The sequence below is a fragment of the Rhopalosiphum maidis genome, chromosome 2 (assembly GCF_003676215.2).
Source record: "Rhopalosiphum maidis isolate BTI-1 chromosome 2, ASM367621v3, whole genome shotgun sequence".
Taxonomy (NCBI): Eukaryota; Metazoa; Arthropoda; class Insecta; order Hemiptera; family Aphididae; genus Rhopalosiphum; species Rhopalosiphum maidis.
In genome coordinates, this window is record NC_040878.1 from 54,271,449 (window position 1) to 54,285,438 (window position 13,990).

The 13,990-nt window shown below is 28.2% G+C and overlaps 1 protein-coding gene across 2 annotated transcripts in view; it reads right to left on the reverse strand.

Moving 5' to 3' along the window:
* Positions 1–13,296, reverse strand: part of LOC113554639 — a 120,550-nt gene extending 107,254 nt beyond the window's left edge. Inside the window, exons 1-3 of one of the 2 annotated variants that reach the window (XM_026958565.1) lie at positions 12,781–13,295; positions 12,594–12,723; positions 2,723–2,979 (exon numbers count right to left, since the gene is read on the reverse strand). In XM_026958565.1, the coding sequence (XP_026814366.1) occupies positions 2,723–2,831 (109 nt within the window). In that variant the 5' untranslated portion in view covers positions 2,832–2,979; positions 12,594–12,723; positions 12,781–13,295. Of the gene's footprint in view, positions 1–2,722; positions 2,980–12,593; positions 12,724–12,780 lie in introns of both variants that reach the window. The other variant, XM_026958566.1, reaches the window with a different exon arrangement.
* Positions 13,297–13,990: the final 694 nt, after the last annotated feature.

Below are 13,990 nucleotides of genomic sequence, written 5' to 3' on the forward strand. Positions count from 1 at the left end.
GTATTTCTATAGTTTCTAAATTTGAGGAATGAAATGTAATTCTAGTTTTAGTTATGAGTTTTTTGATTAGACGAAATTTGTTTTAAGTATTTCATAAACCACATCAACACCTTAACGGTCAAGGTTTTTAAAATTTTTTGAAACATCAGCGTATATAGGTACTGCTATAAGCTCACATCCACCTATATATTCAATAACGTTTTAATTTTTTTTATGATATGGTCATCCCTTATAGAATGATGGAATTTCCGTGTTCTCTATACAACATTTGAAAACGACTGAACACTTCGGAGCGTGTTTTATGTTTAGTTGTGTACCTATCCGTAAACACGAAAATTGTATATGTTCAACCAACGACGTCTACGCACATAACATTATATATACATGGTACAACAATCAATGTCTGTACACATTGTTAGCATACAGTTTGAATTAATAATTTCATAATCTGACATTTTCGAGCACAGCGTGCGTTTGAAATATTTATACTGAAGAGCTTTTTCAGCTGTTGAGAAATATAATGGCAGTAATATATGAATTACCTACACAGTATGTCGTTCATGGTCATCTTAACGATACTTAAACAGAGGGGCCGAAAACACGGTGGAAGGAGTAAACTTTGCAGACCAAGAAGTGGCATTCAAGGACGGGGAGTCGTGGGGAACAGTGAAAGTGCCTTTCGGAGACGCGCTGGCGCCCGCAGGCGCTTCCATACCAGATCACTGTTGCTGAGGCCATTTACCCACGGCGCCTGGGGTACTATCCTACACTCATTTAAGCATTACCACAACTTTATTTTTTTCGTTTGTGCCCTGCGTTAATCTGACCCGTAACGCACCTTATAATATGTAATTGTTTTTTATTAGGTACTACATATGTAAGTATAATATAATATGTATTTATAATGCCTTAGCCTGTACCAAGAATAAATCTGATCGCTAACTAATGCGTGCAACATTTTACATGAAAAATCAGTCGTAACTTTTCATTTATAATTTTCTTGCGCTGTTTAATGATCCTCAGAAATGGAGGAAATACTTCAACCTACTAACATTACTACGCCAAGTATAGCAAAGTAACGAAATTATTTTACTAGATCATGTGATTACTAATACCAAACAAAATATTTTCAATATATGTATAAAAAATGAGTCCTAAATTACATTGCTACATTAGTACATCTAGATCTTGTGGACAGTAAAAATAACAATTAATTTAAAAACAAATAAAACATATAATTACTTAAATTTATCATCATATCAATATTTTGCATTAAATAATTTAAAATTTAAAATATAATAATTTATTGCTGTACTATACTGTAAATTAATTAATATATAGTTGATGATACTAACATTTTTAAACTATTTATTTTTCTTACTGACATTATGAGTTAAATAAATTGTTTGAAATCACCTTCGATATTATTTATTATATAATACGCATTACAATTTGTGGTTGACATTCTCCTAACAACAATCATATTGTTTGAGAAATTTTTTTTGCTGACGTATTTATAATATTTATGATTCGTTTGTAATAACTAATAAGTAATAACGTATATAAGCAAAGTATGATTTGATGTGTGTTTTCTAGTACATTGTAATTCATTTTTTTTTTATTAAAAAAATATTTAGTAGATACTAGATATGTATTTAAAATTATATTGTTATTTATTAGTTTATTACTATATTATACATAAGTTTAATAAATTGTAACAAAATATCAAATTCATTATAAATTTTAACCTAGTCCATTGACTATTTAAAAAAGCTGCATACTAATACGATTTATTATATTTTATTGATACAAAATGATAAAGATTTAATTTAATATGGATTTGTAAAATAAATAGTTCCTTTTATTTATTTAATAAACTCTATTTTGAATTATCCAATAGTTACTGCATTAAATTACATATATAATGCTTTATTTTAAATTTTACAATATATACTTTATATAGTTAATAAAATATATCATAATATTTCTATATATTGAATTTGTTAAATAACTAAATAAAACCCAAGAAATTAAGTTAATTAATAAACAAAGTAAATTCCTTCGTTATTATTGATGTTATAAACTTATAAATGATTATATTAAATAGGTTATCTTTAAGTACCAGTAATTATTATATAATAAAATAAAATGAATGAGAAAAAAAAATTACTATTAAAAAAATTAATTTTTAACTTAATAGATTAAATTACTTTATTTAATAGACTTAATTGAATGAATGCTATAAACAGCAATCTTGATAGTGCTGCAATACATCAATGAATAACAGTTTATGCATCCTACGATACTTAAAATGATAATATAAGATCGTGCACAACAATTAAATTCTACAATTTGAATACCTACCTATTAGAGCGTGTGGGCTATCCATCATACTCAAGTATATACAGTAATAGTAATAACTGATGATGCATATTAAATTAAAAGCTGAGAAGTCCAAAAGTAATTCAAAATATAACCATTAATTAAAATCAACTCGATGACTTAACGCATTGGTAATTAAAAAATAATAATTTCATTATGGTTTCCATTATATCTATAGCTACGAGTTTTTTTGACGGTAATACGCTTGCAATTTTTCTAATTTAATTAAAGCTAAAAATTAATGTTCCTTTTATACGCGCCAAAATCTTGAAACTAACACTATTGTGTTGCTAATATTATATTTATTATTTATTATCGATTGATTAATCAAAATTTTTACCTGAAGAATGTTCATGGTGTTGCCGGTCATCTTGTAGATGATGCTGTATAGGATCCACGTGAATATGGTGGTGGTGCAACGTGCACTCGGCATCGGTGCAGTTAAGCATGACGTTCTCTCCCTAATTGTATGATTTATATAATGCGTAATCTACGACTATGACGTCCTCAAATCCACAGGATATTAAAAATTTCAGTTGCCCGTTCTCCATGCGAAAGTCTCGAATATTTAATAATCCACGAAATCATCTATGTAATCTAGAACACATAAAAACACACGTGGTTAGCGGATGAATACACGCACATGACTAAAGGAATAATAATATTGTAAATCCTAATCCCTAATCTCAAGAAAAAAAAGTGTGATTATTTGTACACAGTTTTACTTTACTCGATAAACACACTCTAATGTGATAATAATGTCGTTTATTTTATCATAGACGTTTACTATAGTATTAAATACACAAATTTCCACATGGTATAGACATGTTTCTAATAACACTTCGTTTTCAATTAATAGTATGATACACAGCTCAGCCTATACACTGTACACACACATATACACACATTCTTATCGGTGTTTATGTGACAAAAATTAAGTGTTCGAGGGTTAATTAGCTGTTATTGTCGATTGTGCGTTTATCGTTATTATAATATAGTATCATATTTCACTCAAATTATTATTGTACATATGATATATTAGAGACAATTTATTAGTGAATGTTCAAAACGTCTATGAGTATTGAGTACCTATACCTGTTGACGGCAAAGTGTGCGTGTGTATGCACAAATAAATAGCCGATAATAATTGCACCTATGCACAAATATACGACTATAAAATTGTGCAGCGCGTATAATAATCAGTTACGGGTCCAATTGAAAATTGAAAATCATCATTTTCGGGCGCGAGAGGGGGGGACGTAGTAGGTACTTTCTTTTTTCTTGTTTACCGAACTCAAGTTTCCACCTACGAAAGAACATTGCGAAAATAAAACGATAATTACTATGCGCGCTATAGGATCCCACGGATTGATCACAATGACTGTGCAGACCTCATTAGAGCCATAACGTTGTAACGGTTCGATTTAATATGATGTATATTGTATGCTACACGATCGTCGATGTATTTTAATTGACACAGAAAATACAATAATTGTGGGGGACACAGATTTGTGCGATTCGGTTTGTCGTAAAACAAAATTATCGATATTGCAAAAATAACAATTTCTTATTCAACTGCTTCGCAGTAATAATAAAATTGTAATAATTATTTTATATACCTAATACATATTATAAAGTTTATCGTAAATTATTTCGGAATAATTTTACACTGTTACCTATTCAGAGTGTAAAACGTATTGTCGTATTGATATAATATGTATTATTATAAGATGGCGTGACCTATTATACTGTTGTTTATTGATGAATTACATCGCAGTCGTTCAATACGCTTTGCTTAAAAACTCTTCAAATGATATTCAGAGTTTCCGGTTCTTGAATATAGGTATATTTTACTATATGGCACTAATAGACTATACAATTTATAGTATACTATATTATAATATATATATACACAACCACAATCATTTTCATATAGTTATATTATTATTAAACACTTAATAGAAATTTCCAATTTCATTAACATACACTAGCGACCATTGCCTGTTCGAGATTTTCATTTCAATTATCTTATGACTTAAACGTTATACGTTTTGATATAAATCATTTTATGGATTATACCTATAGCTTTTATTTGATTTTATAATTTCAAAGTTATCAATGTAAATATTTTTTATTTTTCGCTACTAATATTTAGGTATTTAAAATTAACAATAATATTTTTTTTTAAATTAATAATCCTTTTAGCTATTATTAAACAGTGTCAATTGATAACATTTACACTAATATAATAACTAAAAATGTATTTTAATAAATTGAAACGTTGTGTAAGTATTGTATATACTATATAATATTATATTGTATTTATAATTTTTCTTATACATATATTTCGTAAAATAATTTTAAATCTTTAAACATTTTACTGGTAGATTTATTAATCTGAAAAATGATAACGCATATTTATATTTCTCTCTGATTAATAATATCAATTAATAAAATAAATATAAACATTATTTAGGTACAATTCATATTTGTATTAGGTATATATAATTAATTTTCTGTATTCATTTCAACAAAAAATTTTGTTTTTTTAAATAATTAAATTTAAAAAATATATACTATTTATGAACATATACTAGTATAATTGAATATTAAAAATATTAAATAATATTTAATTAATATTTTTTATTTTGTTTTCATTATTATGTACATCTAAATTCTACAAATAAATAGTGTAAATGTAAAACACTCTATAAAACGACTATTTCATTCTTGTAGTAAAAAAAAATTAAATAAATATTAATACTTTTGGAAATAACTAATAACCTATGATTTAACTACTCAGTATAATATATTATTTCTTAAATTACAAGACTATACTGTATTCTTTTTAAAAACATTTTAATATTTAAAATTAGTCAACGGTATATTCATAATGGATATTATTTCACAAAATTTGGACTGACACCAAATACATAACCGGCTATAAGGAAACACATAATAAACTAAATCATGCTTCCGGTGTATAATTTGCACTATCGTATAAAATAATATTTATGTAATCTAGACCATTAGTGTTCAGATGGGTTTTCAATTTGCTTGCGAAAGTTAATTAGACGCTTGCAGACATATTGTACCAATATGTATATTTTCACTATATTAAACACAACACTGTTATTGAAAAAAAAACATACAGGTAGTATATTACAGTAGCCTTTTATGGTTGTGATATATAAGTTGTCTATTCATTACAAGTTAAATGAATACATCCTGTTGATACGCAAATACTATTACTATGTAGTATATAAAAAAGCTCTGAATATATATTTTATTATAACCCTAATTAGTCTTTACTAAAATTGGGTTATGATATTTTTATTTATTTATGAAGTTTTTAATGCATTATATTTATTTTTCCGTTAGTAAAATATAATTAAATTTATTTAATATTTGTTTTACTTGTTTTAAAAAAAAATAAATAAATCATCCGCGTTAAGGAGTATTTTAATTCTAATTGATAAATTAAATTTTTGAAGTACAAACATAAATATTAGTCCCCTGTCTAAAATAATAATAATTTTCGACATGTATATAAATTATGAAATCAAAAACAATAAGTGAAATATATGATTATCTTTCGTAAACCTAGACTTTTTTCCAGTAAACAATTATACTCAGAATTGAAACTGATATACGTAAAAAAAATTATATTATTCAGCAATAAATAACTTGACATAGTCAGCCATTCATGACCATAATACGAGATCTGAAAACTAATATTTCCTTAAATAAACACCTAAAAATATTATAAAATTTATCTAATAACTGGATTAAGATTATACAAAATCATCTTCCTCAAATAAAAAATTGTCAAAAATTGGTAATTTTTAAGTTGCTAATAAAGTTATTACAGTGAACTAATTTTGTAAAAAAAAAATGTTATCAATACTTTAAATTATAACATGTATATTTTTTATTTATTATAAATTTTATTATTATTATTATCTTTTAAAAACTCGTTTATCAAAACAAGGACTTTATCCTTAATGATTAGCGATGCAATGCTATAACGATACACGAAATCCATTCTATAAGCCTCAATTCTGCTAAATAAATAAATATTATAACCTACTATTATTATTAAAAATTCAATTACCTAGTAATAAATTAAAATATAATAATTTTTTTAATTAAATATTTTCTCCAAATTATTAAAAATGTATTGTAACAGTTAGCCAATGGTTAATAATATATTTTTATTGTGACACATTTTATGTAAAGGCCATTTTCATAAGCAATATCTAATTAAATACAACTTATACAGAAATCTTACATAATACAACGGAGTTAAATATCTTGTAGGTACGCTGTTATAATAAAATTGATTAGAAATTAGAAATCTTGAACATGTTTCAAAAAGGTTAAGTCAATATTTAACTTAATTATAATTTTTGTTGTGAAATATTTTATCGCATTACCTAAGTATTATACTATCCATGCAGTGGTATTAAACTGAATATATGCTACTTTTATGTGTTTGAATTGAGTCCGTATAAATAAAATGTCATAACTACCTACACAGTGAAATTCGCTCAAAATTAAATGCTTTTTTTTCATTCGGGACATCCAAATATTTTTAGGACACTCTTTTGGGAATACACTCTGATAAAAATATACAATTAAGAAGCAAAGCAAAAAGACCATAAGGAGAAACATTTTTACGGGAGATTACAAACAAATATATAAATAAGCAAATTTGGAGATTTGACTTTTTAAAATTTGTATCATTTAATTTTTTACCAGCTACTGTTTAATTATTAAAATTATTATATTACACATAATCGTTATTATTATTTTAAAAACATTATTATATCACAATATAATTATTATTATTTTAAAAACATTATTATTATTATACTCAAAAATATTTGGGTATAATGGGACTTAATTCAATATTTGGGACTCAATTTAATGTCAGTCCTATCCATGATATTATAAATTATCTTTTTTTTGAGTAGAATGAAATTAAAATTCTAAATTAATAAACTCATATTTTCAAATGGATTAAACAACGATATAATATTATGAAATAACACTATTCGAAAAAAAATGTATTACATTTTTATAACTTAACATTAAATGAGACATTATCCAATGTACAAGATTTATTTTATTTTTACACTCTTTTTAATTTTAGACGTTTTACCTGTTTTTTTTTTATATTATATATGTAAACATAAATAACATATTAAATATTCATATAATTATTAATTTGATTAGTAATTATATCCCTATTATATCTAGAGTTAAAGAAATATATTATATATAAAAGACAAAAAATATATATCAATATAATATGGTTATATCACACATGTGACTGCGATACTATTTGATGGGAAGGAAACTAAATTCTGCAACAGTATATAGCAACAAGTTGATACTTGGGTGTGCCAAAAAAAAAATTTAAAAAACCGTTCTCTCACAATTTCTGAATTGTTACGCGTTTTCTTACAGTCTGCAGTATAGATAGAAAGCCTGAGGCCGTCAGCTGTAATACTGCAGCCGCTGCCGCCGGTATAGTGTAGCAGTATAATATGATATAGCCACGTCATCGACAATTTTAATACACGGCCACCGATTATTAAGCCTTTATTAAGCACTGCCATCGATCTATTCTATACGTCGTCTATCGATCGGTTTCGTTGTTGCAAAACATCGGGTTAGGCACCTGATCACCGCCGACACCGGAGAACCGGTCCTCATGGGCTTTGCCAATGTTGTGCCACAGCCTATATGTACATAATAGGCGCAGTCAGTCAGTCGATGCCGCTGAGGTTTTTGAACCTCGTAGCTCATTCATACAATACAGGAATCAGCAATGTCACACTGCAAATTATGAGGAAACTGTATAGTGTATACGTATTATTATGACAATATAACGATATTAGAAAATTTGAAAAAGTGTAGCAGCATCTGCAGCTACGTGGACGCGTAAATATTATATAATATATTTTAATATTTTTGTTTTGTTAAGTGTAACCTAATCGTAGAACTTATTGACCTCTGCAGTAATCTGTACGGATACTTAATGGAACCTTTCACTAAAATGTAACGCACACGATCAAATTTATGACACGCCACCATACGTACGTATATAATAATGTCTTATTGTTTCGCTGAAAATGCATTCGCGTGCGCAGCGTATACATAATACGTTTCCCATACACACACCGCAGTAGCAATTCTAAATAGGAAAGAACCTTGATGAAGTTCCTTATTGGTTTACTTCCTGCAGTGGTATAAACAAAACTGATAGTATTAGAAAAATTCCACAAGCTCCGGCGCACAAAAATGTGTTGATTTTCATTCCACCACAGCACTCATATAATATCTATATTATATATATTATATATATAATGACTATAATGTGTAGACGGTAATCATTGTGTTATGTAAATTATTATCACGAATAACACGTTGTAATTTCATATATTATATTTCCAGTGCGTATTTTACGATATGGATTGTTTGTGGTCATCTCAATCGAATAATATCAGTAGAATCTTTGATCGGCTCTGATCGATCGGTGGTCGTAGGTATACATACGTAAAGAAATCAATCATATTTTTACATAAACTATGATACACTTATCAAGGTTTGGCTTTATTTTATGTAATACATAATAGGTACACATTATAATATTATTACAACGTTAGAAATTACTGCGTAGAAAATGTTCGACTTATATCTTTCCTACTTAAACGTATATTAACTTCAATATGAAAAAAATCAAATATTTTAACCATACTATTGGTATAAACGAGTACTATAATAATATAATATACAAATTAATTTTAATCGTCCAAATACAGTACGATTTATACTTGAAATAAATAATAACATTTCGTGAAGTACTTATACAAATATTTTCGTCTGAATACTTAATTATTTTAACTATGGATTGATTATTAAATATTAGACTTGACTGCATATGAGAAAAACTCGCATTCAGTTCAAGAAGTTCAGGTACGATCTTGTCATAATGTCAACAAGTTTGTAGGTATATGTTATGTAACTTCACTTAAAAGTTTATAACACTATTCGCACGTTTTGAAATAATAATATGTCAATTTGTTTAGCAAAGTTATAAATTATCTAAGCACATCAAGTTGAAAAACAAATTCGTCTAGTGTTTATTTTTTTTTATCCGTTATCGAATTTTACTCATGGCGAGATTTTATAACGTCCGTACGTCATTGGCAACCGTGGTAAGCTCGTCGTTGAGATTATTGGTGAGATGAATAAGTAAGTGGTAACCAAGATATTTTCCGTTGATAATTAATCTTAAAACAACAACCGCCTGTCTTCTCCGTATCCGTTTCCCCGTATTCACGACGGTTTTCGATCTTCTTCGCCGTCCGAGAGTGCGTTAAATATAGTTTAGTGGTATGTACTGTGCGTGAAAACATTTTAATGGAACGAGTCTTCAAAAAGTTTTCTTATCAATTCCGGGCTGACGAATTTCTGTGCATGCTCCATTCAATCATTAGAGGATTATGTACTGGGTGTGTGCTCACAAACCAGTAAGATACAATTTAGTCACCTACGAGTATTATACGCTATTCATAGGTTCATTTTCGGGGACAATTTGTTTTACTAAACCGTTATTTAAAATGTATTTAATTGTTATTTAATGTAGACTTACTGCGCTTAATTTGAGATATTGTTTAAATTTAAAAAATCGGAGAAAACCTCGATAAAATTCTAAAATAATCGTTCAGTATATGATTAATATTAAAAATTATTTATGCATTATCATCGGTCTGTATTATTGTATTATACATATACAACATAACTGTAAGAGATCCGATCGCTCCGTTAGGTTAGGTTAGCTTAGCTATTTTTCACATATAGATGAGAATTTAGTTTAATTTTTTTCAAACTTTTAAAGATCTAAATACCTTACCCCTCACCATATGAAATAGTTATATGTATAATAACGCCACTTTTCAAATATATAGTATATTTTATACCATACCTATATTATATCGTAAAATATTTGAAGCATTGTTGTGCTACTGTATAGTTAACATCGATGTACTAAAATTGGGTATGGTGAGATTTCTGGAGGAGAGGGGAGCGATATATGAAAAGTGCCCCAAATATATTTTAAAAAACAAAATGAAACAAGAGAAAACATGTTTTAGTCTTTAGAGAACAGTGCATACATTGTGATATTTTTACCTATAATATAATAGTATCTCATTATTTCAAAGTCTTATTTTTTTATAATATTATTTTTAAATAATATTTGATGTTATTGTTTTTTTACAACTTATTGTTATTGCTATTGTTTTTTATTTTATTTTATTTTTTTTTTTGATATCAAAATACATTTTTAATTCATATTCCAAAGTAGAATATTTTTTAGAATATTGAAATACATAAAAGTCGAATTCGAACAAATATAGTATAATTAATAGTTACTGCACTAACACGATCTGTTTAACAATAATATTTTATTATTATTTTATATTTTATTTTTTTATTATATTTTATTTTTTTATTATATTTGTATTAAATAGTTCGTAATTTTTCGGTATGATTTTTTTCCAACTGGTCCAAACGTTCTTTGCCCGCCATTTAATACTATTTATTACTACATACGTGTAGCATATTATCTACTACACGCAGTTTACAACGCTTCTACTATTGCAACGATACTATAACTACTACTATAATTGTTGTTATTATTTATTATGTATAGACCTTGATCTGATCGATTATTCTTTCAGTATATACATGTATAATATATGTATTATGTATAATATGTCTATATTCAGATATTTTCTTTGAAATCGTGAATAGATGTATGTTTGTGTACCTATTCAGAAATGTGAAAGGTGAAAGAAATTTTAAATGAATGGTCTACAACTTACAAGTAATAATAATATGTGATATAAAGACAAATATATTTTATTATCAGCATCATTTAATTTACTTGAAAGTTTCAATGTACTTAATCACAGCGTATCAAGACGAGTTATTTGAGTTTTGAATTTTTATGAAACAATAGTTCATACGACGTATTACTTGTGAAATTAATATAATACCAAAATAATTAGCCTTAAAATAAAATAAAAAAAATGTTTAAAAACTAAAATTAAGTTTAATTCGAATTTATTTATGGTCTGTAATATACATCACATAGTTTTAACTTTAAATGTGTTCGTGATTATTAATAACTGCAATATAAGATATATATATATATATATTAATATACTCTGTATTATATTAGTGCTAAACCACCTTGAAAATAAATTATTGTTGCATGACATTTGAGTTCATTTTTTGTTTTAAAAATATTAATAATAGTTTTGAATTACATTTAAATAAGTTAGTAAATAGTTTATATTTAATTTATTCTTATCGTATAATTATATAATAGTTAATACTTCAAAAGTTTTGTAAAAATTAAATAAGTACGTTATGTTTAATTAATAATTATTGATATTTTAAATTTTAAGTAAATATCTACCTATATAGGAGACATATAATATTATGCGGTATGCGTTATACACAAGATGTGTAAAATAGAGGTAATACATTATAATAAACTTATAAAAATAATAATTTCACAGAAATGTAATTAAAAATAAATGTATATTTTACGCTATTATTTTTAATGAAACTTTAATGCTAAATGAAGCTAAATGAACGGATAATTTCGTCTTTAGAACTATAAAATAGATGAAACGAAATGTGTATAAAAATTAGTTAACCGGAACGATACCTAAGTACTTTAATTTAACTTAACGATTTAATTTTTTAATTAGACATTCTATATTCTACAAGATATTCTGCATTCGGACGTGAATTCAAGAACATTACGATAATTTAAATGAATAATAATCTAAGTCTGACCATCGAATCTTTTTGTCACCATTGATCACGGTTTTGTGTCAAGGGAAATTAATTTTTAATTTATTATTATTATTTTTTTATTTTTCTTTTTTTTTTATACAGAACAAAAATTTAATATCTGATACCGTTGAAAGGTCAACGTGTGTCGTGTGTAGATCGATATTATATTATTATTGTTAGCGTGTGCATGCACACGGTGCAAGTATACGTATACCTATAGGCTATATATTATTAGATATATATCATAAATATATATATATATTATAATATATTATTCACGTATACATTTATTATAATGACGTGTACCCTCCACAAATGAGATTACGAACCTTTAGTTCGGGTCCAGCGGGTGGCGATTTATTCACAAATCACAAGGTATGTCCGTCATCGAACTAAAATACAATATTATAATATTGTGTCGCAACAGACGCATTGTCGACCACGATAACGATGTTATGACTATTAAACAATTACAATATTATTTTATCATGTAATTATGCATGTTGTATGTTTTACTTTTTGACAAATAGAATGATATCGTGTGGTGGGTAGATCAGATGATATAAGTATGTAGAATAATGTCAAATGCGCCGGAAGGATATTTGAAACGAAAATAATAATGAACAAAAAAGAAAAATGATCGAAGAGATCGGTGAAAAAAAAATGAAAACGATTTAAATAAAAAAAATAAAAAAAACCAAAACGAAAACGAAATAATACGCGCGATTTGCGAATATGATTGACACGCACCGGCGCACACTGACCCGCGGTGTCCGCAATTTTATACGCGGCGCGCGCTCACGCACACACGCACACGCTCGCGGGGCCCGCGCACTGCGCACACACACACTCACACACACACAGACACACGCGGCGCACACGCACAGACAACACACACGCGCGGGCCGCACACACGGTTCGCTGAGACCGCGATGGCTGAGCAGAGGACGCTACGTCAGACGGACTGACGTGAGACGCGGCGCACACGTATATAATATAATGTTAGCCGCGGAATGATATTGTAACCAGTGGTCGCGAGAGCGTCGCGTACGTCTATTACAGCAGCGTAGACGCGCGAACGTGCACACACTCGCGGGGCGCGCTCACACGCCGCGCACACACGAGCCAGAGGTACCGGCCGCCGCTGTCTAGGCGGCCCCTTCCTCCGGGCGAGCGATCGTCGTCGGGTGGGGTGGGGGGGGGTAACCGCCCCACCTTCGGGGTAACCGGTCCGGTGTCGGCGGCCGCGAACACGCCCGGACAAAACGAAAAACGAGCAGAGACTCCATAACGAACGCCATGGTATAGGTCAACGGTTCTACCGTTTCCCAGTTTTCGCGACAATATAATAATAATATTGTATTGACAACACGCACTTGTCCACGTTACGCGCGCTTTACATTATTATGTGTGTCACAAGTTGTATCGTATATATATATATATATATGTAGTTATTACTTCTTACAATAATTTACCTAGGTGCGCTGCAAGTGTGTTTGTGTGTTATTGTGAGTGTGGCGTGTATCTATGTGTGTGTATGTGTGTATGTGTGTGTCGTGTAAGTACAAATGTGATGCGTATTATATTTTAATTATATTTATTATACTATATTATAATACGTGCAGCGTGTGTCAAGTTTCGATCGAGACCATAGTCCACAAAGTATCGAAACTTCAATAAAAATTAAAACATTTTGGGTCGTCGTCGTAATGGTGTATAAGTAGCT